This window comes from Syngnathus typhle, linkage group LG1 (assembly GCF_033458585.1).
Source record: "Syngnathus typhle isolate RoL2023-S1 ecotype Sweden linkage group LG1, RoL_Styp_1.0, whole genome shotgun sequence".
NCBI lineage: Eukaryota > Metazoa > Chordata > Actinopteri > Syngnathiformes > Syngnathidae > Syngnathus > Syngnathus typhle.
Window position 1 is genome coordinate 26,952,724 of NC_083738.1, and position 27,094 is coordinate 26,979,817.

Below are 27,094 nucleotides of genomic sequence, written 5' to 3' on the forward strand. Positions count from 1 at the left end.
CCCACAATCTCCCTGGCATGTTGTGTATCAAAGGAAGAGAAACAATTCTCCCAGTTTTATCTTGCCGGTAGAGACTCGCTTTATACGTGTGTGTGTGTGTGTGTGTGTGTGTGTGTGTGTGTGTACGTGTGTGTCTTTTTGTATGAGTGCGTGAGTGATCCCAGGTTTCTCATTGCTTGGGAAATAAAAACAAAAATAAGCTTCCAGCCATTTTTTTGTCAGCAAAAAAAAAAAGGAAGAACAGGCTATAAGAAGAAAACGCTGCCACCAAAGATAACCGGATAGTCTCGTGTGTCGAACATACGCATGACATAAATCGTTCATTTACAAAAAAAAATCTAATACCGTATTTTCCGGACTACAAGGCGCACCTAAAAACCTAAAATTTTCTCAAAAGCCGACAGTGCGCCTTATAGTCCGGTGTGCCTTTATATATAGACCAAATTCCTAAATTTAAACTGGCCCGAAGCATTGTGTTATGAAATCAATCATAAGTGGCCCGCTGAAGACTATGAATCATGAATCAAAAAGACTATGGATCATTATTTTGTTGCGTCTGAAGTTGAAATAAATAAGTTAAAATCGAAAATGATTTGATTTGGATTAAAAATCTGACATGAAGCATTAATGGTGCGCCTTATAGTCCGGTGCGCCTTATAGTCCGGAAAATACGGTAAATAACAGAAGACTGTTTACGTCTGGCTGAGTAAATACGCATTACATGCCTGCGCTGGATATGTAATACAAGCTGTGTATAATTTCCTTTTTGAAGAGCGAGCGCTTCAATTTGCACCTGGCGTGCTATCGCAAATGACGGAGGTGAAGGCTTTGTAATGAAGCCCCGTCAAAGCGCCCGACGCATTTGCATGATAATGGCCAAACAAATCGCACGCCGCGTAGCTGGATTAGCGCCTGCCGTCAGATGCTATGAATGTCTCAACTCCAGCCAGCCAACACGGCAGACTTTGCGGGCGGGGACGAGACGATGCGCCGGGCGGGCGTTCATTTCACGTGCTGCCGTCAATTTCGGTTTGATCTCACACGGCGTTAATCAGCGGGCGAGACGAGGCCGTTTTTATAATAGGGCAAACGTGACGGTGTGTGTAATTCCACATGTGACTATCATTGTTCAGACGGAGGTTTTTTTTTTTGTTTTTTTTTTAGTGGACTCGTGGCGAAGATTAGTTATGGTCTACTTTATATCTACCGGGGGAGGTTTAGCGCCAATGAGCCGCGATGCCGGTTGTAAAAGTGGTAGGAAAGGAATGGAGTGGAGGAACGTGTGAAGTGTGAAATGTGCGACGACAAGGTCAACTATGACGGGCAAATATGGGCAAGCGCAAAGTAAATGGAAACGACTGGCCAAAGAAGCAAAGTGCACTTTTTGTTTATTTTATTTTTTTATTTTTTAAACTCGACTGTAATTCGCTTTTAGAGCACGTATGTTAGTACCGGTATTTTTAATTTTTTAAATCCTTTATTGTAGTGTAATATTTGTTAGTTCCAGCATTGGTTATAATTTTTTTTAATATGGATTACCGTTTTTTTCCATGTATAATGCGCAAAATTTAACTAATTTATTGTCCTAAAATCTGGGGTGCGCATTATACTAATGGTCATTAGTCTTCTAAACATAAGATGGAGTTCCAGTTAGTTTTCCTTTCTTTTTTTTCTTTGAAATTTCATTTTTATTTTATTTTGTGAATGATTTTTTTGGGTCGATTTGAGTGATAATTTTCCTTAACAATACTAACCTTGATGAAAGTGTGTTTTGACGCACACATTTCGAAGCCTTTCAAAGACTCACTGAAAAGTTCCAATAAAAAACCTTCACTTGTATCAACTCATTCACTGCCATTGACGGCCATAGACGTCCATTTGAACTTTTTTTTTTCTCTCGCTACAGAACGAAGGCTCTTTTGACCCTACGCTGAATGGGCGGAAATGAAATAATAATAAAAAGAAAAATGAATAAAGGAATAAATTCAGCCTTGCTTGCACCAGCTGGGAACATAATCTGGAACCGGAGCCGCATTTTAATATGACAAAATGGATGTTTACAAAACCTGCCACGGTGTCATTGTTCCAGCCACTTGATTGACTAATGTCAAAATAAGCACCGCATGCCATCCAATTAATTTTTTTTCTCTCTCCCCACATGCCTCAACCCTCTTGACCAAGAAGACGTGAATCATTATTTAGCAGTAACTGCAAGATTCCTCTGCTGTCCAAACCTTAAACTGCTTCCTGCTCACTGAATGCAAACAGCAAAGTGATCAATAGCTATTAGGAGCCAATCTAATTTCCACTCTCTATTCTGCTCATTTTGTACACATGTTGAAGACTTGAAACCAATTAGTCGTGCAAAATCCCCGGAATGCAAAGACGGTAGTTAATGCAAAACACGCAATGTGGTCGTGGCGTTCCGGTCATTGAATACTCGGGTAGGTGAATATATCGATCTAAATTGTTCCCATTTCCGGTGTTGCTTTGTAAAGAATTAGGTCATCACTTCATGATCAAACCACACTTGCCCATTCCCATAAAATTAGTAACTAATGACGGCGATTCCCGTCGAGCACATTCAAAGACGAGGTGGCCTGTTTGAGCTCTGAATCTTAGCATTCCCGACTCCCTCCTCTGGCCCATGAGAGGTCATTACGGTAACCATGGAGACGCGGAGGTGTTCGGTCTCTGGCGACGACTGCGCGGCTATAATTGCTCGTGCCTTTTGGATGGCTCTGCGCTATTCCGCAGCACGAGCATTCATCACCGCTCGGACAGCGGAGTCAGACCGGGACACTCGGGGAAAGTGGTTAATCATCACTGTAACGCAGAGTTCTTACCGTGGAGCACAAAGTTGGTCCGCTCAGATGAAATATTAACTTTATAAACAACCTTCATTTCAAAACAAACCCAAGGATCCGTATTGCTCTCCAGCAATTTCCCCGAGTATAAGAGGGCCTTAGATGTAAGTGAACGATGCTTTGAAGGAATTTGTTGCGCAATTGACAAAAAAAAAGACCAAAGTAGCTTGCCAAAAGTGATTTTTTTTTTTTTGTAGCTCGCACTCCCTCGCCCAATTCCTCCTCTTGTGCAGCCAAGCGGCGGCGTCTGGAACAAAGCGCCCCGCGCCGTTTGCTCTTCGGAGATGAACTCCATACAGATCATTTCATATTTGCTAAATGGTTCCCCCAGCTGTGAGTTTACCGCATCACTCTATCAGACTAATGAATTCATTATATTGATTGTAAGGCCCGGGCGGGGAAACATGAAGTGTCAAGTCCTCATTAATTCTGGAGAGAAGTTTGCAAACATCATTGACTTATTCCATTACACAAAGTCCGCGTATAATTGACCTTTTGGCTCATTGCTTCCTCGGGGCTGCAAGTTGAAAGTTTGGCATGCGGCTTTTTTCCGCGAGCATTTCGAAGGACTTGACCAAATTTATACATACATAGACATATATATATTATATCTATATTATATATATATTTACACTTATGGACTGGGAACACCACGACACTGGTCAAGAGGGCACAGAAGCGCTTGTACTTCCTGCGGAGAACGAGGAGAGCCCACCTGCCCCCACCCATCATGAGGACGTTCTACCGAAGCACCATAGAGAGCATCCTGACGAGCTGTCTCTCGGTGTGGTGTGGGGGTTGCAGCGCCTCCGATTGGAAGAACGTAAGGAGAGTGGTGAGGACAGCAGAGAGGATCATCGAGGCTCCTCTTCCCTCCGTTCAGGACTTGTCATCCCAGCGCTGCGTGTCCCGAGCCCGAAATATTATTAGTGACCCATCACACCCCCACCAAGGCCTGTTCTCCCTGCTACCCTCTGGGAAGAGGTTTCAATAGTTTTTTCCCTACTGTCGTCAGACTGTTGAACAGTCAATTTAGCATTCCTCTGCGCACTTTGTAAATATTGTTTTTGTTTCCTTCACGGCTGCGCTTTATATTTATCTTATTTATCTTATTTCATATTTATATAGAAATGTCACTTTTTATCCAGCCGAAATATCATTCCTTTGTCGAGAGCCGTATGCAACGAAATTTCGTTTTGTGTGCACCGAGTGTTTACAAAATGACAATAAAGTCTGTCTAAGTCTATATATATATATATACACCGTATTTTCCGGACTATAAGGCGCACCTAAAAGCCTAATATTTTCTCAAAAGCTGACAGTGCGCCTTATAGTCTGGTGCGCCTTATACATGGACCAAATTCCTAAATTTAAACTGGCCCGAAGCACTGTGTCATGAAATCAATCATAAGTGGCCCACTGAAGACTATGAATCATGAATCAAAAAGACTATGGATCATTATTTTGTGATTATAAAGTAAATAGCTGCGTCTGAAGTTGAAATAAAAAAGATCAAATGGAGAATGCCTTGATTTGGATTAAAAATCTGACATGATGCAATAATGGTGCGCCTTATAGTCCGGTGCGCCTTACAGTCCGGAAAATACGGTATATATATATTTTTTTCCCAGCCAGACTTCTGTAAAAAGTTGACTCAATGATCCAAGCACGGTTCTGATCTTAAACATGACATGCTAACTGTGTCAATTTTAGGTTAGCTTAGCAATTAGCATGACAACGAAACGTGTCAGAAATATATGTATATTATATGTCATATGTATGTATCTCAATTTGTATCAAATTATGCATATGTTGATGTACTTTGTCTTGCAGGAGAGCTGTACATCGGTGGCGTGATCAAGAACATGTACAGTAATCTGCCCAAGCTAATTGCGTCCCGGGACGGCTACCAGGGCTGCCTGGCCTCCGTGGACCTGAACGGGAGACTCCCCGACATGATTGCAGATGCCCTCCACAGGGTGGGCCAGGTGGATCGAGGCTGCGAAGGTAAGTGGCTTGCCTTTTCGTAAATAAAAGACGACGTGCGTGATTTGATATGTTTGAAATCACCGTCCCAGTCCTATTCCATCCTGATTAACTCCAAGTAAATGTTATTTTTCCCCTGCCCGAGTCGTATCCCGCGAGCCTGGCATCAGCGAGCGCTTGTGCGGATGTTATTTACTGATATACACCCGTGGCCACGCCCATGCTCTCCTAACCCGCGGGCAGCCTTTGCAGTCTAAGCCCCTGTCATCTGTAAATCCCCTCTATTGCGCCATAAAACCTGCATGAGCGAAGAATCTCTCCGAGTAGCTAATCTCAGCCATGCCGCCGCCGCCCCCCTCGCCGCTCGCCTCATTAATCTTGCATTTCCTGCGTGTTTACCTCTGCTTTTGCTCATACTTCCTCCGTCGCAATCTCCAGTCCATCGAGTCGGGCCGGTTCAAATCTGGGATACCTCGCTGGATTTTAGCCCGTCTTTTATGCCTCCACCCTGTCTCGTACTAAGCGTCAAAGAGCGCAGTCTTGATTTCCCCCAGGTTCACACTGGCTGATATAGTTAGGCACTGATCAAACATTTTTTTTTTCTATCTGTTGGTACTTCTGCCAGACATTCTCATTACCTGCCCACAGGTATACAGTACATCGCCCTTACTTGACTTTATCTAAAAACTCCACAAAGCTAACTCCCACTAGCCACTAAATGCTAACAAATGCTAATATCAACGCATGGGCGGCAGTGCCAGAGAGCTGAACCGCTGTTTTTTCAACAAACGGGCCTTGGGCGAGATTCGGTGCGTGTCTGTGGAGCGAGTCCAACTCAAGCTGCGCGGTGCCTTGATAAAGATAACGCATCTCTTACTATGCAAACAACGTTGTCCTCTTTCGACTTTGTTTCTTTGCCAAAGGTAAAACAAAAGAGATCAGGCTGGCTTTGTGCACGGAAAACCTTTCCCTTAAAATGTCCTTTGCCATCGAGTCTTGTACACAGTTCTTGATCAAGGGGTTTTGAAAGTACATGAGATTATCTTTTGTCAGTTGCCGTTCAAAATCAACAGGCTTTTAGAGTATAAAAATATAAGTGTATAATTAAAAGTATAAAAATGTAATTACCGTAATTTTTGGACTATAAGTCGCACCGGAGTATAAGTCGCACCAGCCATAAAATGCCCAAAAAAATGAAAAAAAAAACATATATATGTATATAAATCGCTCCTGAGAATAAGTCGCACCCCCACCCAAACTATGAAAAAAACCGCGACTTATAGTCCTAAAATTACGGTATATAAGTGTACCAAAGCAGCCCATTTTTATCAGGACTGCCATTTTGTTTATTCCTCCTTGTGTTTCATAAACATTTATATTTACCACGTTGTGCTCGAAACTGCGACTGCGACTTTTCGGGTGGCTGATCAATAGTCAACCCCCCCCCCCCCCCCATTTCCATTTAATATGACACAATGTTTAATTACCACCCCAAGGGCAACTTTTATTAGTGTGCCGAGTAATTAGCCAGCCACACAGTTTAAAAAAAAAAAAAAAAAAATGAAACTAATTTCCTTTAAGTATAAAGTATCTCGCATGAACACATCTCCCGGATCATGTATTGATGTGTTTTAATTGAATTTTCAGGATGATATCTGTTCTACTGGCTAGCCAATTACTCTGGCACTGAAGCATGTGCATACGTGCGTGCGTCGTCTTTTTTTTTTTTTTTTTAATGTTGATCGTTTCACAACAATCCCAGCCCAGCGAGCTTCTATTTTTAGAGCAAACGTTCGTGTTGGGGCACGATTTTGTGAGGCGGAAAAACAAAGTAAGTCCACAGAGAAAGGTCACGCTTTTGTGTTGATTTAAGAATCTGTGTAAGCGCTTTAGAGCGCCTCATTGTCAGCCACGAGTGTGCGTAGAGAAGATGGAAGAGATTTTTTTTTTAATATATTTATTCCCTTTTCAGGACCAAGTACCACCTGTACGGAGGACTCCTGCTACCATCAAGGGGTTTGTCTCCAGCAATGGGAGGGTTTCAACTGCGACTGCAGCATGACGTCCTACGGAGGCTCATTTTGCAATGACCGTGAGTCTCTCACTTTTTTTTTTTCCTTTTCTTGCGTGTTTGTGTCAATGCCCTGCGGGGAATGTGTCGTACCACTGGTGCTTTGCTAGGTTCCGATAAACATCCACAGGCAACGTTGACATTCTGATTTATAGCATGAATGGTTTAAGCACAAGTGGAAAGCAAGTTAAAAGACCCGTGAGGGCCTCCCAGGTAAGTCGCGTCATTCGCGAAAATGCACACACACACACGATTTTTCAGGTGTGTATTAGATTTTCTTCCTCGTGGGGTCGTCTCAGCTTTGGAGTCTTTTGGCGTCCACCCTGCCAGTTTGGATCCCTCACAAGCATATTTCATCCACTTGACCCCAAAATGGAGCCGGGTTAATCCATCGCTTTGCTCTCTTTATTGCCGGCTCTTTCTTCTTCCTGGCCTTCTTCGCTTTGCCCGCCTAACCATCGGCCTTTTGTCCTTGGCGACGGCTGACTCATGACAAATTGTGTCTGTGTCGGCCCGCTCTCCGGGATTTGTCCTCTGGAACTCAAGGTAGGATGTTCAATGTGGTGACATTTACGAGCGAGCGAGCGCAAATCAGATGATTCTGAGTCATCTTTGTCTTTGCTGACAAGCGGCGTTACGTGGGGAACGTTTCGGAGCTCGATTCTATTTGTCGCTTATGAAACACTTATTTGCGCATTCCGCCTAAAATCATATTTCTGGCTGTCTTACTGCAGGCAAGCACACAGAAGTTGTGCTTTATGACTTAATAAAGAGTGTTGGTTGCACGCCGAGCTTGTGGTCGTTCATGAGCAGAGAAGCAGGGAAGCAGGGCTGCCCAAATAAATCACAGAAGCTCCCTCCCTGCACAGGATACGAGCGAGCTTCCGCTTGTCCAAAATGATGAGTGCCAAGATGAAGACTTTCTCCTTTCAAAGTCAAATTGAATCTCTTCTAAATCCGCCATACCGCAGAGAAGAATCCCGTTCGCAGTTTTAATGACCAACAATTCTGCTTTGTACCGTATTTTCCGGACTATAAGGCGCACCGGACTATAAGGTGCACCTTCAATGAATGGCCCATTTTAAAACGTTGTCCTTACTATATAAGGCGCACCATTAATTAATCATGTCAGATTTTTAATCCAAATCAAATCATTCTCCATTTTATCTTTTTTATTTCAACTTCAGACGCAACCAATTACTTTATAATCAGAAAATAATGATCCATATTCTTTTTGATTCATGATTTATAGTCTTCAGCGGGCCACTTATGATTGATTTCATGACAATACTTTGGGCCAATTTAAATTTAGGAATTCGGTCCATATATAAGGCGCACCGGACTATAAGGCGCACTGTCGGCTTTTGAGAAAATGTTAGGTTTTTAGGTGCGCCTTATAGACCGGAAAATACGGTACCTTGTTTGTATTACACCGTCAACAGTATATATATTTTGTCTTCACCTTTATCCAGCAGTGAAGAACAGATTTTCATTTGTAGTGTTGTCTTGGCAACAGACAGGGAAAAATACAAACGAAAACTCAAAGATAGCGTGGGCTCTTACCGATGAGGGGCTCATATTTATTGGTATCGGGTTATTGCGTGAAGAGAACACGGCGTTGCAAATGAGTGCAATTGACTCATCTGATTGGAATAACAGCAGTTTTGTGACTTTATGCAGTCATCAATGCTCAGTGTATCTGCAATGGCCGTTATATGCAAAAATCAGGAACGTCTTGATTTTTCCACACATGCGGCGAAGCCATTGTTATTCAATAGCACCCTGCTGTGATCCATTTGTCTACGTGCAGTTATCTAAGTGAGCCCCTTGGTGTTGCGTCTTATTCTTCTGGAACCTTTGATTCTCTTTTACGTTTTCCCGTGAGCCAGAAGATGCAAAGATGAGATGCAGGCCTCCAGGGAGACGGGGAAAGATCATTTGGGTGATTCCCCATATTTTTTACCAAGTTTCTTTGAGTCTGCTAGGGCAAGTACGCATTTAGTGAAGTCAGCTGTCGGCCATATTTGTACCCGCCTCCCATCGCTGATTACCGTTATGCACGCCGTTTGGCCGGTCACAATATTAGGCACACCAATCCAGACAAGAACGGGCGGTTACGCTCTCAAAGCGGATCATTCAAATGGCAAAATAAATCACACGTCTTGCTGGCAAGCCGAGCTCTCCCGCGCGTTTTCCGACGAGCGATGCTCCCGCCTCCAACTTCGTCTTCGCCACCGTTTTCCAGGCGGCCCTGCAATTACCGGCCGCCTCGTTAGGCTCAACCCGACGTGAGTGCACGCGTAATTGCTTGGCATGCTTTTATCGTTCGCACGCCGACCGGTTGGGCGGCGACGAAGGCGCACTTTGAGGAGGTGGCGTCTATCTGGCAATTTGCATCCACTTGAGCACGCAAAAGAAAGGACACGTCTGTTGACTGAAATGTTGACTTAGCCCAAAAACTCCCTTCCCAGTTGCTCCTTTTATCTTCGACAGGCTCGGAATCCACCCGCCCGAAACTTTTTGCTTTGCTCTTGATGAGTTTCTGCTTCGCTGTCGATCCAGAGCGGCGGTGCCTTCTTGGGTTTAATTAAAGAAGGGGGATAGCTTTTAAGCCACAAAGTGCATTAAAGGACAACTAACAAGGCTCGGTAATTGCTTTGAGACCACTCGAGACAAATGCAAACGTCATGAAAGCCCTGGGCTCCATTTTGGAACGGGAGGAAGAGAGGAGAGCAGTCAAATAATCAAGCTTGAATTATATCTCAGGTGTGTCTTATCCGTCGAATCGGTCTTTAGATTCCGATAAAGTCGATCTTGCAGTCTCCACGTCACCGTGTTCTCTTCTGGCTCTTTGCTATTCTCTGTAGTAATTTCTCTCGCGAGTGCTGAAAGAAGACAAAATGGAGGAAGTGTTGGTATCGGGGGTTTTCTTTGGCAAGCCTAAAATGGCTGACAGTTTCTCACCTGTTTATTCCTGAATTGATTTGAGCTCATTTCAGCTAACGTTAGCTTTTCCGTCGCGTTCATAAGCGACGAACAATCTTGACGCATCGATAGTGATTCTCCAAAGCAATCCTATCATCTCCCGGACTTTTCCGTCGCCCTTGAGTGTGGCCTTGGACGCTTTCCAGATGTCAAAATTGATTGCGTTACCAAGAAACTTGAAATGGTGGTGAAAATATCCACACTCAGACATTTGTCCATTAGCTCGTTTTAAAAAAAGAAAGTCATGATCACGAAAGAACGGGCATTTTCTAAACGTGGTTTGCAGAAAGAAATGAAATCTATATGGCTGAGAATGAGATTCACGTTTTGAGATCTCATGTGAATGTGTAAAAAAAAAAAATACGATTCACAGTAATTAGTAGAAAGTATTCATATTTAGGGCCATTTTTGTCTGCACGGAATCACAAGTCTCCCTATATTTCCTCCTTGTTATAACTATCTTGCCTCTTGTGCCGAGCGAGACCAGTAATGGATTTTCCGTAGCATGAGCACGGCGGCGCCGAGGCGGGCGTGAACACGGAGGCCAATGAGGTGATAAATGGCGGCTTTCCAAGAGGGCGATAATCTTTCATTCCCCATCGCCGAGTCGTTCTAATAGATTCCTCTAGCAAAGCCCTGCGTGGAATTTTGCGCGTTTCGTCCTTGTGGTGATTCGAGTGTCCTCGGAAGGCTTTTATTGGGCTTAAGTCTCACAGACGGAATTATACAACCTTATCCTCGGAGCGTGACACGGTAAACGAGGTGGGACTGCTCATCTTCCCGTTTTTAGCCACCAATCAGCAAACTGCAGTTTGCTCGGCTCCGCCCCTTTCACTGCAGCGGGTTTGGATCTATTCAGTTGGTAATTTTGACCTTTTGGAACCAGAATCGAAAGAAAATTAGAAAAGGGGTGGGAGAGATGTGCTCCGAGAAGGGAGGGGTTTGGAAACAACCTTTAGCAAATATACATAGATACAACATAGATATGCGACATACATAGATAGATAGCTGGACGGACGGATGGATGGATGGATTTATTATTATTTCGATTTATTGAAATTTAGAGGCCAGCAGTTGAATACATAAATAAATACACAAATACATAAACAATATAAAAATAAACATATACATAAATAGACAACATAAACATTGGGCACAACAAAAACAATAACAAAAGAGAGGAAGAGATCTGATTAAATTAAAGTTATTAATAATTAAATAGAGCAAATGAATAAATAAGATAGTGTCATGACCGTGCACGGGCGCCTAACCCCCGCGAAGGAACGTACCCCTCACCCTCGAAGAATAACAAATAGCTTTTTTTTTTTTTGCTAACGATTGACATGCTACATGCATTCGAGTATCTGTGGAAGACTTTCTTCCTCATCCATTATAGGAACGTTCGACTGTAACATAAAAGTCAGGGCAGACTTCTTCTCCACCCCCAAAGCACTTCCACTCTAACACAACAGGGAGACGGCTTTTCTTTTATACGCTGCATTTTATGACTGTATTATATTATATTTGAGTGCCTTTCCCCATGCACATTTGATTAATGAATTTTGCCAGTCATGTCGCACATCCTGAAGGGAGAAGGGGAATGCTGCAATCAAAACGCGGCTACTCTGATGAGATCGTAAGACGGGGCCGATTTATCTATGGAGTGCATTTCGTTACTCAATGTGCTTCACATAAGTAAAAGTACAATATTTAAATAAGCAAAAGAGTTTTAAAAGTAGGGCATGACTAAAATGAATAATAGAATGTCCAATGCCATGTTTGCGTGCGGCATAACAGCCAAACGCTGCTTCACCATGTTTGCATGTTCCACTAATTAACACGAGCCCGACTGGCTTTATATTCCCTCAGCATTTTTTTTTTATTAGTTTCATTTCACGCTTGTGTCGTTAACGTTAGTAGTCACGGCATTTTGGGAAATCAGCCAGGCCGAAAGGAAGGAGACTTTTTTTTAGGTTTGATGAATCGGCGTGCACATTTTAAATATCATAGGAACACATGTTTACGGACTCCGCGTGCTTAGATTGAAAATGAATTGTGTGCGTAATTAATATTGCTTTCCGTGTTTTCTGTCACGATGCTCCCTGGAGAGGCGGCGGTATCGGCAGCCTCACCGCCCTCTGCTTGATCAATCGTCCCATTGTGTCACTGGCTCTTGTCTTCTTGCGGGGTGGCGGCTTCACTTCCGTCTCATTAGCTTTTCACTTTTGATCAGCATGTGTGTCGCAAGCGTGTGGGAGGACGAGAAGGGAAGGGGGTCGCGTCGATTGCTTGTGATGACGTCTCAAAGGGATTGAATATCTTCATATTTAATTGTCTGTAATTGTTTTCAGCAGAGTCACAAGTATTCATATATTCTTCCTCTGCATCACCAAGTCTTCACCAATTTGTGCATCAAATTCATGTCATTACTAAGATTGCAAATTGTCCTCACTTTTAAAAATCATCTTTTTTTAAATATTTGAACAGTTTTTAGTATTCTGATTTCTGATATTTGTCAGTTTGTTTTGTAGCTTATACTATATATATATATATATATATATATATATATATATATATATATATATATATATATATATATATATATATATATATATATATATAAAATATATATATAAATATATATATATATAAATAATATGGGCGTAATATACATTTATTTGGGTCCAAAGGAAACTGACTACAACGCGGCCTGCGACAAAAATAAGCTTGACACCTGCTCTACGTATTCCACTTGTACACAAATTCTTGTTTGGTCTATCTAATGGGGACCGTCACCCCCCTAAAGAGCATGTAGGCTCCAGTGGTGTGTTTGTTAGAAAATGATTTCCATCTTGGTTGGATCTGGACTGATTAACAATCGATTTATCTTATTAGAATGTCAAGTTTATATTGGTGGACTGCAACAGTCGCAGTTGTCTGTTACATGTAAGTGAGTTTTCGTGAAGGTCACTTCAAACTGCCTTCGTTTCAAATGTTAAATTTGTCCTTGTCTTCAATTGAGAGAAAAGCGCCTTTCTTGAGAATTTTTCCGACTCGTGTTTGGTGTGTGTTGGCCTCGCATCGACGGCCGCCGCGGCTCGGATCAATTCGACAATAAAGTTGTAATGAAACAAGGCTGCCTTCATCTCATCCGAGTTGGCCGCAAGTAACCGACTTTTAATTTGAGGCCGGTGAAAACAATCGCGAGGCCGTACTTGCAATCTGGTCGGAAGGCAACGAAAAGGAGGGAAGACAAAGACGAGACGTCCTTTGGAAGGGAGCGTCTCCTTTTGAAGTTTTGACACGCTAGGGATTGTCTGCTGCATTTAAAAAAAAAAGCGTTAATTGAGACATCTTGCAAGGGAGACGAAGATCCGTCGGCGAGAGCGCCTTGTGCAACCACTCGCTTGACGTTTACTAAGAAAACTTTTGAGAAGGAAGAAAATGGGGTGAGTCCGGCTTTTCCCTTTGCTCTTCATTAACGGTATTTAGGCCCTCAAGGACCAAATAAGGAAGGGAAAAAAAGTTGCCTCACGTATATTGCTCTTAAAAAGTATTCACGCTGTTTTCAGCCCACAGCAGAGTCACAACTGTTCATATATTCTACATATTCCACTTGTACACACTTTCTTATTTCACCGCACTAATTGGGGACCTTAGTCCTTGAAAACACACGGACCAGCTGACGCAGGTCCCGCCTGTTGCTGTGCATAATTCCACAAGCATATTTTGTTAATTATTTTGAGTACGACATTTTTCAAACCTTTAGATTCATGGTGTTATTTTCTTTTAATACATTTTTTTATATACAAGGCACACCAGGCTAGAGGATGCATTATATTTGTGAAGTATTAAAATTTTAAATGAATATTATATTTTATGTATTTACCTGCCTAGGGACTTTTTAGCTATAATCTGACATATTTACTAATGGTTTTATTCCGATATTCATTATTAATCCCTATTCAAATAAATAAATGAAAATTGTTTCTTGTAAATCGTACAGAGCGTGTATCGGTGGTACCTTGAAAGAAAAGTCCAGCACTTCAGCTCCAATTACAAAACCAAGAGGGAATTTACAATTACCGTATTTTCTGGACTATAGCGCACCTAAAACCTAAAAAAAATTCAAAAGCCAACAGTGCGCCTTATAGTCCGGTGCGCCTTATATACGGACCAAATTCCTAGTAAATTTAAACTAGCCCGAAGCATTGTGTCATGAAATCAATCATACATGGCCCGCCGAAGACTATGAATCATGAATCAAAAAGACTATGGATCATTATTTTGTGATTATAAAGTCATTTGTTGCGTCTGAAGTTGAAATAAAAAAGATGAAATGGAGAATGATTTGATTTGGATTAAAAATCTGACATGATGCATTAATGGTGCGCCTTGTAGTCCGGTGCGCCTTATATAAAGACAACGTTTTAAAATGGGCCATTCATTGAAGGTGCGCCTTATAGTCCGGTGCGCCCTATAGTCCGGAAAATACGGTACTTGTCTCCACTTTTGCGTCTATACTTCTTTAATTGTTGCATACTTTACTATGGTGTGTGAAAACATTTTGAAACTTCCTGGGAGGCTTTATTTGTGTGTGGCAATCAGTCCTGGAGGCAGTTAAGTGGCAGCGGGATGCCAATGCCTGCCTGGCAAAAATCCTTTCAATTATTCATCATAGGCTTAAAGGCGACTGCTAGTCATCGGCTTCGGTTGCTTTAGCTCACGCGGGCTGTTTATTTATAAAGAAGGAGAAAATCGTGGGGGGCGCGGCGATAGAGGAACGAGCGACTTGGGAAAGTCAAACCCATGTGGAGACGGCGAATTGCGTCAACTGAGGAAAAAGTAACCGGTGCATATTGATTGTACGCATTCACGGTGGACGGCCGAGCCGCTGTCCAGGGAAGTGAAGCCAAAGTGAGCAACGGCCATAGCATGAATAATGAGCATGCTTTAAAAACACTTTACAGCCGCTCTAATGGCACAGACATTAGCATTGGCGCACAGCGAAATTGGTAATCCGAGCTACAAAAATACGTTTGGAGCTCCAGCTCCAAATGAAGACGGCCAGCTGCGAAACCTGAACCTGAAAGAGAATCTCAAGATGGCTGCCCGTCAATATCATATAAATAAATATGAATAATAAATAAGTCTGCCGAGAGAGCCGCGGTGCTTGGCGCTGCTTCACTTCATCATCTCGCTGGCTTGTGCCACTTACGTTTAACCCCCCCCCCAAAAAAATGAACGAAGGTGAGGAAGAATAATATCCTCCCCGGTGATCAATAAAGTATCCATCCATCTATTCCTTCCATCCCATCTATTCCTTCCATCCCATCCGTTCCATCCACCCATCCATCCCATCCATCCATCCATCCATCCATCCATCCATCCATCCATCCATCCATCCATCCATCCCATCCATCCCATCCATCCCATCCATCCCATCCATCCCATCCATCCCATCCATCCCATCCATCCCATCCATCCGATCCATCCGATCCATCCGATCCATCCGATCCATCCGATCCATCCGATCCATCCGATCCATCCGATCTATCTATCTATCTATCTATCTATCTATCTATCTATCTATCTATCTATCTATCTATCTATCTATCTATCTATCTATCTATCTATCTATCTATCTATCTATCTATCTATCTATCTATCTATCTATCTATCTATCTATCTATCTATCTATCTATCTATCTATCTATCTATCTATCTATCTATCTATCTATCGCTAAAGCTATAGCTAGCTAGCTAGCGATCTGAAAAAAAAGAGACAGCATTTTAAAATGCATGTCCGCCTTTGCCACTTCCCATGAAGCTCACCATCCAGGAGACAAGATGCTGGAACTCGAGGTTCAGAAGCACGGCAGGGGGAGGGAGGCTGCATGGGCACCTCCACCCTCATGTTTCGGAATCTATCATTTCCCCTTCGCATCATAAAGCTCGGATCTGGCCGAAATCCCTCAGGGTAAATCCCAGGCTACCTCCTCCCTGCCCTCCTGTCCCTACACGCCGATATTTTCGTGCCTGGAATCTCAAAGAAGCAGTTTGGGAGTGTCACCATGTTGAGAAGACACCGAGGCATCCACCCCCAACTCCCTCCTGGTGATGGCCTGTACAATAACATGCTAGACAGAGAAGATGGAAGCATAGCAGAGGGAAATAGAGTGTTGATACATGCCCTAACCTGAGAAAATGTCAGACGGGGCAGGCAGATTGAGAGGCGCTTGATGCGTTCTTCACGGTGTCCTGCCTCTCAAATCGATCCAAAATAGCCTCGGGTCGTCGTTGCTTCAAAGTTAAGTGTTGCATTTTTGAAAATGCGACGCGGCTCGTTTGAAGCCCATCTTATTTATATTTTTTGGGGGTCCAAGTAGCTCCATAGTGTCATAATGGCCCAAATCACCGTCCCCGCCGTTTTATACGCTTGTCAATACGTGCCCAAGGTGGAAGCCATCAATCACTTACATGCACATGAATTAAATTTTCAGACGTTGCCGGCGTGGGCGCACATTCATCTCGATTGCGTGAAAGGAAAGTCGATGGAAAATAAAAATGACACCTTGGGCGCTGCTGTGGCGAGCAGGAGTGCATAATAACGCCACTTTCAATTGGTAAATAAGACGGATAATTAGCAATATATTTTTTTTACAAATATTACCTTGATGACATGATCAGCTGAGCAGCACATCGGGGAAATAAGCAAGCAAAAAATGTCCCCGTTGCTCATTTCGTGCCTTTTTTTCCTCAGCCGTGATTGATGGCCGACATTGTTCAGCGGCTTCTCGTCACACTCTAATTGCTTTTTGATACGGTTACAAATGTGAAATGACTTTGTCCCATTAAATTAGATAAACAATCAAGAGTTAGGGGCAACAAAAGACTGCTGACAAAACTACAGCGGAGGAGAATAATTACCGAAGCTCGTCACACTCATTTGAACGTGTCAAGAGGCGGGCGTTTTTCTGTTTTTACCATCTCGACCATGCAGCCGCGCTCTTAATGCTGCCTTTCACGTATTTACTCAACTCGATTAATTTATTGAGGGCGTTGAAAAACAAGCGTCGCTGAAGCCAAGTACTGTTTGTGAGACGGAACATAAAACACAATAATATATCGTTAGGATAATGACGACAACTACCACTACGACTGCGATATATTTGCGATAATATTCATGGGCAAAATTGTATTTTCATAAATAGTCAAATATATATGTATATAAAATTTGTTTTATTTTGTTATTTATTTAGTCTATTTTAAAAATATATATATTAAAATCCAAATATAAACAAATATAAATAAATACATATATATATATATATGTATCCATATATATATATATATATATATATATATATATATATATGTATCCATATATATATATATATATATACATGTACATGTATATATATATAAAATGTATTTATTTATATTTGTTTATATTTAGATTTTAATATATATTTATTATATATATTTATTTATGCCCGCCCTTGTCTTTCTTCATTTCCCTCATTGTTTGCCGAGGGAATGCTGGGGGGGGGTGGGAAACGATAGCTCCTTGCGGTTGTAGATGAAGCATCGTAAATTAGAGGCAAATAAAAGTCCGATCGCATCAGATAAATAAAACAAAGTAAGTCGGAGCTCTCTGCGCCCAGAAGTAACTCCCGAAAGTCATTTCATAAACGCAAGTAATGGGACCACGTTGCCTAATTAAACTGTTTGGTTCTCTAAAATCTGTCTTGACCCTTCCGTTCATCTTATCGTTACGTGCTTTCTTCCTTCTGCTGCACGATATGCCATTTTACCTCCCTCCCTCCCTGGAGATGGAACTTGGGATCCAATAAAATCCCAATTACCCCCTCCGTGCCATTTTATCATCCAAAGACTGACATGTAACGAGTAATTAACAGTCAGATCAAATACTGACAGTTGCTGGCTGGAAGGCTAACTAGGCAACAAGCACGTACCTCCGCAGCGTTCCCACAATCCGCCCCCAGGCAACAGCAGGCCGAGCCCCGCTAATCACCCATCACTTAGCTGATCCGTCACTCGGTCACGGCCCGGCACCTTGATGGGTTCGCGTCCAGGAGTCTGCGACTGTTTGATTGGTAGGTGTGTTTTAAATGCAAGCTTTGTTCCTTTCATTCTCGAAATCGTATTGGTCGGAAAATATACAATGCAAACACGATTCAGGGTTTGCAGAATCTGTCCTGCACTTGAGCTTCGTTGCAATTCACAAAAACATATTTTCCTCCCAACCTCGGACATGCCGACACAACATTCCCAGAACCGGCGGGATCTAATTCTCATCCGTCGTGAGCTGATGATTCCGAATGGGTTCTTGGATCGCTGCTCATTTTTCCCGGGGCTTTGTATGTTGTGGAGGCGCAGGTAAGGCATTGATTGCATGCCAATTAGGCTGTCAGGGAGTAAACAAGACGAGCGTGAGAGAAGGAGACGCCGCAAACGCGAGGGCACTCGACAATTTGCGCGCAGTTGAAAGAAGACGTTGCACACCCCCCCCCCCCCCCCTCGCTGCATTCGCTATTCTTTTATTCCTCACACGGATGGAATACTGACAAAATCCGGCGACGCGACGTGCAACTAAATGCCTCGGTGTTTGCCTTTCGCATTCATGGTTGCCGTTTGTACTCAAGTCACCCTTTGTTAAAGTTCGTGAATTTTTCTGGAGATTACTTCGAAAAAAGGACCCGGAATGCATTCATGAAAAAAAACGAACACTGCATGTGCTTCTTCCCCATAAATACATACGTTCCTGAGATGTTTTACAACTTCTGGTCACAAAACTCTCCGCCCCCCCTCCTCCAATTTGTCTGATTTGGATCGATGGCCCCCCACCAGGCCAACGTTAACCGATCGGAACACGATACACAAAAAGAGTGGCCGCTTCAGGTTGTGTCAAGTTTCCAAGACGAGGTTCTCCAGGCTTCTTGAGGTTGAAGAGATTTAGCCTGTGTTTGCTTTTCTTATCTGGCATCGTGATGTTTTCAGATGGAATATCAGCACTCCCAAAGATTCCCTGACCTCCCTTCACGGCTTTACTTTCGGATCAACGCGTTTGGAGCATGTCAGCGGGCGCGGTCCCCGCTTGTTTTCACTTATTCGTCATCCCAGCACGATCCCGTCCGTTTGGCCCGTCAATTTGTTGAGGCGAAAGCGTCTCAGCTTGACAAATGACGGCGGAGAGTCCGAGTATCCGTTCACACCTGGCTGCCGCGCCGCCGCGGCAGAACTCAGTCTTGCGGTGAAACCAATTCAGCCCAGGCCTTTTTTATTTTTGAATTTTGCTCACTCCAAAAACAGCCCGAAGAGCCTCGCGCTGTCGAGCATTCAGCGGCCCGTCACGGCTCGACGGGTTCCGCCGTGAGCCGTGTCCCCGCCGTCACTGATACGCCGAGATACAAATTAGGAGTCGATGCTCGCTGGCAGAAGCCCAACTGGATCTCCCTTTCCCACGGCTTCCTGTAATGACTTCATTAGTCATAAGCGAGGCTCCGGCTTGACTGACTTTGACTTATTCCTTTGAAGGGAGGTTGGGGGCTGAGGTGCTAGTCAATTTGCCCCTTCTTCTTTCCGCATTTTACGAACAAAAGTCAGTATCTACAAAAAAAATGGATGTTAACTCCATGCCAAAAATGGATAGATTTTTTTTACCCCCCCGTTTCCACGCACAAGCGATTGTGCGACAGTTTGACTGAAGGCAACGCTCTCTCATGAAGTTGTTCCGAGTTAAGATCTTCCAAATCCCTCTTTTGACTGCCCGAGAGCTTTCCATTTGGTTATGTACAGCATTATCACGGAAACTTTTTCCACTTACTCCTACGTGACCGAGGGCCTAAACCGAGTCGGATGTCAACATCATAAATCTCTGCCTTAAGCTCAGAAGAGCCTCCGGCTCCGAGAGTGCCATCTTGGTTTTTAATCATCTCTTTTTGGTGTCGACACCGCAATGAACTCGATCGCTGACGGCTGACGCGGCAGTAAGATGGAAAAATTTGAGAACATTATCACGAAATAGCTCGCCCGCCGACCGTTATGCAAGCGGCCCGCTCTATTTTACTCAAACATTCAAATTTCTCTTGCCATCCTCTAATAGCTTCTCAGCACGACTGTTTGTTTTCCAATGATTTCCCTCCCGCCATCAATGGCTAAATAATAAGTTGGACCCGCTAGCTGGCGAGCAGCATCCGTTTTAATGCCACGGCACTTTTCCCGCGCGTCAGCAATCGGTGACCCTCGGAGGCCGTCGCTCAGCCATTCCGCAGTCGTTGCCATTCCGTGTCGGAACGGCGTCTTGGAGACGTGCCGCTATTTAGCTGATTGTGCCCCGAAGTGAGGCTAATATGGGCTCATTATGCTAGCTTCCGAAACGTTGCTCGTCTTCTTCTCCCTGATAAAAGGGTTAGGGTTTGGTTTTCAATTTTAAAATATCCCCACCACCACCAAAAAAAAACCAACCACCAGCTTACATTTCCTGTCAGTTAGGATCTCGTGTTGCCGTCACATGTTTGTCAGTGGCGGAGTCATGCGCGGGATGGCTAATGGGATTTATTTAGGCGCTAACAGCTCTTCCATCAATGTCAGCACCTGGCTGTCATTGAAGAATTGTCACTCTGAAGTGTTATGAACACTCTGCGAGTGATAGCAGCTGCGCCGCCGCCTCGGTGTAATGACGCGAGCTTTTGCTTTTCTTTCGGAATACAAATCGGGCGTCTGCCTCGCAAAAGCTGCGCTAAGCTTAGCCGCCCGTGTCATTGGAAGGTTTTGACTCTTGTGTCTTTCCTTCTGGTCAGGGTCGGTCAAAGCAAGCTGGGGTGAGCAAGATGGTCAGTTCGAAGCGCTGCTCCTGTTGCCTAGCAACCTCAGCAGCTGGCTTGTGTGTGTGTGAGGCGGGGGGGGGGGGGGGGGCGTTCCTAGATCCCACATTTTTAAAGGTTTTATAATTACACCGACTTTTTAGTCTTCCACTAAGCTGGCTGTAAAATGTTTGAAAGTGCTGTTACGAAACGTGTCTCATTTACCCGCTGATCATTTTAGTGCTGTCCGGTACTTTACGCGCGTTGTTTATTTTCAAGCCAAGTTTGCTCAAAGCTCTTAATCGCAAAAGTCAAAATGGCTATCGCAAGCCCGCAGTTGAAAATCCGCCCTTCCAATGTTAGTTCAACCACCAAGAGAGTGGAATGAAGTGCCGCCCCCTCAATGGTGAACCCTCCCCAGCAAGGCCTCCAACATGGAATAAGCCCCGGTTGGTCAATGCAGAATTTTTATTGCACTGCAATCATCATCGAACTCCGCCCTCCCCCCTTCTCCAAACACGGAAGGGGCGGAGTAAAATTGGCATTAAAACACGCCAGAATGAAGCTTTATCTTAATTCTAGTCTACCGTAATTTTCGGACTATAAGTCGCGTTTTTTTCATAGTTTGGGGGGGGGGGGCGATTTATACTCTGGAGCGACTTATATACATATATATGGGTTTTTTTTCACTTTTTTGGGCATTTTATGGCTGGTGCGACATATACTCCGGTGCGACTTATAGTCCGAAAATTACGGTATTTGGAAAAAAATCTAATGACATCACAAACCTTAACTTGATTTGGTAGTTTTGTAGAATTAATCACGGAAAATTGCAAGAGTACGATATCGAATACGATTAATCGCTTCTGAAATCAGTCATTCTCCTAGGTCCCCCTTTTATGTAGCCCGTTCATAAAATGATGGATCTCATAATTGGGATCTTGAGAAGTCCAGTGATCAGAACCGTGACTGGATCCAACGAAGGCATCCAATCGAGCAGTTCCTGAAACGACTCTGTGGTCCAGTACAAGTGTATCAAAGTGCGGATGAAACCGCGATGGATTGCGATTGTGAGACTGCCGTCAAAGTCCATTTGGATCCATTTCATTATGACCTCTGAGAGCGATGGGAGCAGTATCTCCGCTGTTGTGAATTTTAATAACACACGTAAATTCACAATTTTTGACGTAACAGAAAACTACCAGCCCCCCCCCCCCTCATAAATCTTAAACTGGCTCACGGAGATAATGACTTCTCTTGAATCAATCCCTATTAGCTGGCAACATGTACTACGTCGGACTAATAGTCAAAGCCTCAAAGACAAATTAAGTCGCGCGCCATTTGGAAGGTTGCTAAAGAGGAACGCAGATCACATCTGCAGTCGTAGGTGTTAATCACAAACAATCATTTCTGGCTGAGAGCGGCGGCAGCGGCGGCAAAACCTGATTGAATCTCACTGAATAGACTGGCAGACAAAATGCTCCCTGCGTAGTAACCATGGAAACGCACCACCGGCACCCTCCCGCCGCCGCATTGTCTTCGACTGCATCCTCTAGGGCTCCCAAATGGCTGGCCGCGCGACAGCCGAAATGCTACGCTAATTTCGTCGTCACGCGAATGTTAACCCGACAAAATGGGTGGGAAAAAAAATAAATAAATAAGAGACCACGCGCAAGGCCAGCTCTGCAGCGAGCGGCTGTTGATTTATTGTTATGGCGAGTTGTATATTTTCATGAACTTTATATTAGTTGTGTGCTCCCTTTTGTTGACGCATTTATTGTTATTCCTACGTGTCTCTACGTTTTTTGTTTTTTTTTTGTTGCTCGTTCGTGCACTTTATCTTTGTCACATGATTGAGTTACTATGGTGAGCGCATTAAAGCCTTATGTTACATTTATTGTTATAGCAATTCATTAGCCCCGCCCCCCCAACCTTAAATAAAAACACTTCAATGAGCAAGTCCGTGGTGCCAAAATAAAACAAAAAAAAAACAGAAGATGGTTATTCTAAATTCCCCATATAGGCAAAAAAAAAAAAAAAAAAAATTGTCCCCCGGCTATTGTTATTGTGCCCACTGAGTATTCCCGCAAATATACCCAAACTTTTCTGGCTCGTTAAGACCGGTGAGCTCCGTACGACAATTATCCGCGAACAAGCGGGCAAAGTTGCAGAGTGGAAGATGGCACTCAGACGGCGACAACATCTTGTTCCCTCTTGTTCCCGCAAACCTCTCGGTGACAATTTGGTCTTCCTGCGCAATGAGAGAGAGAGAGCGAAGACGCTAACAGGCCCGAGAGTGTTTGCCGTGTGGGTGGAAAAGACGAGCTTTTGCTTTCTGATGTATCACTCCGACAATAGTCGCCGCCACTTGCGAGCTACACTCGAGAGTCGCTTCTCCTCTTCCACTCAAGAAGCTTCCGATGTAATTTTTCTTCAAACTCGTGACATTCCTCACCTTCCGTCATTTCCATATTAGATGAATCTCCCCGTCGGGACCGACAAGAGGAACTTTAGCTTTGCAGTTAAAAACTGAGACGTTTTTCCGTGGCGTGGGCTTTTCCCATCAGCGCTTTCTTGCATGAGAGGGCCATGAGAGTTCTAAAATATAGATAAGGCTGCGCCGTGTGCCATTTCAGGACCTCCTATTATGACTGTGAATCACAGTATTCTCCTTCTGCACTGAATAATTCATTCGAGGAAGTATCTGCTTAGTCAGATTTCGCTGTCTGCCCGATGAGGAGGGAGCTCTCGGTTCACCCGTCTCGGGTTGGCGCCGGGATCAAGCGGCAATAATCAAGGAAGCGGGCAGCAATGAAAGGCTCGTATCCATTGACGACTTGTTGGCATTTGGAGGTTTTTATTTTCTAGCAAAGAGATTAGGGTTTTTTTTTATTTACCAGCTCTGCCTGATTATGCGCCTTTTTATTATTATTATTTTTTACAAAGCTACACATAAAGAGTTCACAAATATTCCGCAGTGACAAGCTACATATCTTCCTGGCAATTTCAGAAAGGACTACTTCCCGGGAAATTAAGAAAGTTCTGTATTGGTTCAGTACCCAAACACTGCAAATTGGGATTTTTTTATTCTTGCTATCATGTACACGGCTACAAAATTATTTTTATTTGCTCATTTAAAGCACGAAATTTACTACCGTTTTTTTCCATGTATAATGCGCAAAATTTAACAAATTTATTGTCCTAAAATCTGGGGTGCGCATTATACATGGGTACAAATTTTTTTTTTTTCTTTTTTTTTTAAATCCGGATATGACACGGAGGCCGCCATTAGAGATGCGCTTTCTTCTCTGCTGTTCACTTCAAACACGCTCCATTCGAACACAATGCTCTCGTATCAGACGCTTGCTCATTTGCCGTCACAATGTACCCTACACAAATCCGAAACATTTCTTCGCTATTGAGTTTGCTAGCGCATGCGCAGTGATACTGACCGGCAGAATAACATCCGCTTGTTCCCAAAGATTATCTTTTCTCTGAAATAATTTTACGTTTACGGACTTAAGTAGGAGTCCAAATTTGGGTGCGTATTATACATGGGTACAGGCTTTTTTCCAGCATCAACATGCCATTTTTAGGGTGCGTATTATACATGGGGGCGCACTATACACGGAAAAAAACGGTAAATTAAATTTAAACTAATTAATTTCATTTCAGTCATTTAAATTACATGTATTTCGTAAAATTAAATATATTAATTTATTAGGTTATCATTAATTGGTAGAAATAAATCTGGACGCAATAAATCTTTGCGGCTGACACATTTCCAAGCACCAAAGCCTTACAGTGATCTATTATTTAAAGAGACGGTGTATAGATTTTTCAATATTCACTGATTTGAATTTATTTAAATAATATGCGAAAAAATATCCGTCTTGGGTCGTTGCATTCTACTAGTTAACCACAAGATGGCAGCTGCATTTTACACACTGCACCTTTAAGCATCACTTAGCAACCATTTTAATTTGGTAGCGGCCAACGCTACCCATGTGACGTCGTTGACTAGACCGACCCGCTTCATGCAAACGTGACTTTGATGTCCCACGGCGGACTGAATTTAACTCGAGTTCCGCTCCGTCTCAAATTTAAATCGTAGCAGATTGCCAGCAAGCAACGCGACAGTGGGAAATAACGGAACCTCCGCAAGTGCTTCTCACAAGCTGCCTTTAATCGTTCTCCAGCGATGCCTCAAATGACTCGCGGAACCTCGGACATGTTAGGAAATTAACAATAATGACTGCTGGTGGACAAATAGCGGGGAACTCTCACTCAAGGGCACAAGGCCGCTTTAATTACACTCGGCGACCACCAGGCTTTGATCAGAGCTAAATATTAGCATTCATTTTGCTTTGCCAATGTCCTCATTAAAATCTCACCTTGTCTTCCAGGTGACCAATCGCGACGGGAATCTGCCAATGCTAGCTTCTGTAATTGAACCTCGCTTAACGAGAGCATCGTGTGCGTTTGCAAGCATGAAATTTCTGGCATGTTCCAGCATGTCCTCTCACATGTACCAAAGCCCCGCAGCTCCGGCGGACGCGCTCAAACGGACAAACAGAGACGTAAACGCCATCTGGCGACTCGCGGGAGTCGGCGGGTCCTCGGAGGGAAAACCTCGCCCGATTGGTCGCCGATGGGAAAGGCGTAATAATGCACTTTCACCTGCCGGCGTCTTACGGCTAATTGGTCGTCATGGTGTTGATGGCGCGTCAGACTTCAACTTGACGTCCTTGTTTTTCTTTTTCGTACGCCGCCGTCCGGTAGCCGTTAATGCAACGAATCGAAGATGGATTTATTCATTGTTTTGACCTATGAGGCTGCAGAGATATAAAAATACCCCTGCCCGGCGCCGGAGCACTAAATCACCCATGCTGTGATTCGGCTCCCGCCCCTTTGTCCTTGGTTAGTCTCCTCCCACAATGACTCTCCAGCGAATAGACATAGCCTGATTCAGTTTTTGCTGCATTTCGAGGGCGTCGGCTTTCAATTGTAGCCTATTCGAAGATTTCGGCAACGTCTGGACCAAAACAAATCAAAGTTGTCTTTTTAATGAGCGGAGAGAGCTACGGGGGGAAAAGAAATCTCACTGAGAGGGAGGCAGCAAGTAAGTTCAGTATCACAAATGGAATAATTTAAAGATAGCGACTTGAGGCAGTAAAAATAAGCAAATGAGAAGGAAGAGGCCAGATCAGTCGCCTCAATTGATTTATTTAATATGCACCAAGAGTCGGACCCCTCCGAGGTGGCCCGACAACAAATTCAAAGTCGACTCGGATGTCAACAAAATGAAAAAATTTCAACTTTTTTTTAGGTTTTAGCCGTGTTCAAATCCTGCTGAAATGTCAACTTTGATCGTGTGATAGCCTCAGTTGATCTATTATTAATAAACTCCATATTAGTTCTTTCACTTTTTTGTCTCGCCATCGACTGTCATCCGATTCACTCCATTCCAAATTCTCCCCAATGAGACATAGGACAGAACATTCATTCCATTTGCAAATTTTAAATATTCACCTCAAGGATGAATTAGCAAGATTTTTTTCATCACAGTATTTCTATTATTATTATTTATTTATCTTTTTTTTTTATTTTCGCCCCACCATGTTTACAATTCTACATAAGCGACTTTTTTTTTAACATTTATTCGCTGATTTCACCACTAAAATTTCAACTAAAATGATTTTTTCTAAACCAAAATAAAAGCTAAAAAGTATTTCTTTTCTACTTTTTTTTTAACCAATTAAAACCAACTTTAATCGATTGGTTCCATTCCGCACCGTTTCACATCGCTCATCTTTTTCATCCGGCTTTTCTTCACGCGCAATTATTTCAAGTGTTGGTCTCCGCTAGTCATGTCCCATTACTGATCCTCCATTTTGACTTCCACCTCGGAGCCGAGATGGATGTCTTTACCGAAGCTAATCCCCAAATATGAATCGTACCTTGAAAATGCTCACGCAGCCCTCTTAGTGCGTCTAAATTATTGAGCGTGTACGTACATGTGATGTGTTTACTTGTCCAGCATCTCCCATCAATAAGTGATGTTGTGTCATGCACGGCACATGTAAGAGAATATGACGGGTGGGGCTTGAGTTGTTCTCTAAGTGTTTTCGCAGAGTCCCGCGTCCGTCCGCGTCATGTTTTATCCAAACGCACAACCGAGTTAAACGATTTGTACTCCGACCCGCCTATACCGCGAGGAAATCGTCAGTTTGCTGAATAGTGGCGTATAAGCAAGTGTACCTAATTTAATGTCCAGATTAGCCAAGGAATATACCGTATTTTCCGGCCTATAAGGCGCACTGGACTATAAGGCGCACCCTCAATGAATGGCCCAT

At 43.3% G+C, this 27,094-nt stretch overlaps 1 protein-coding gene across 2 annotated transcripts in view; it reads left to right on the forward strand.

Annotated features, from left to right (window-relative positions):
* LOC133162526 (neurexin-1-like) overlaps positions 1-27,094 on the forward strand; it is a 266,581-nt gene that overhangs the window by 157,658 nt on the left and 81,829 nt on the right. The window contains exons 16-17 of one of the 2 annotated variants that reach the window (XM_061291765.1): positions 4,701-4,874; positions 6,826-6,945. In XM_061291765.1, the coding sequence (XP_061147749.1) occupies positions 4,701-4,874; positions 6,826-6,945 (294 nt within the window). Of the gene's footprint in view, positions 1-4,700; positions 4,875-6,650; positions 6,685-6,825; positions 6,946-27,094 lie in introns of those variants that run through there. The other variant, XM_061291793.1, reaches the window with a different exon arrangement.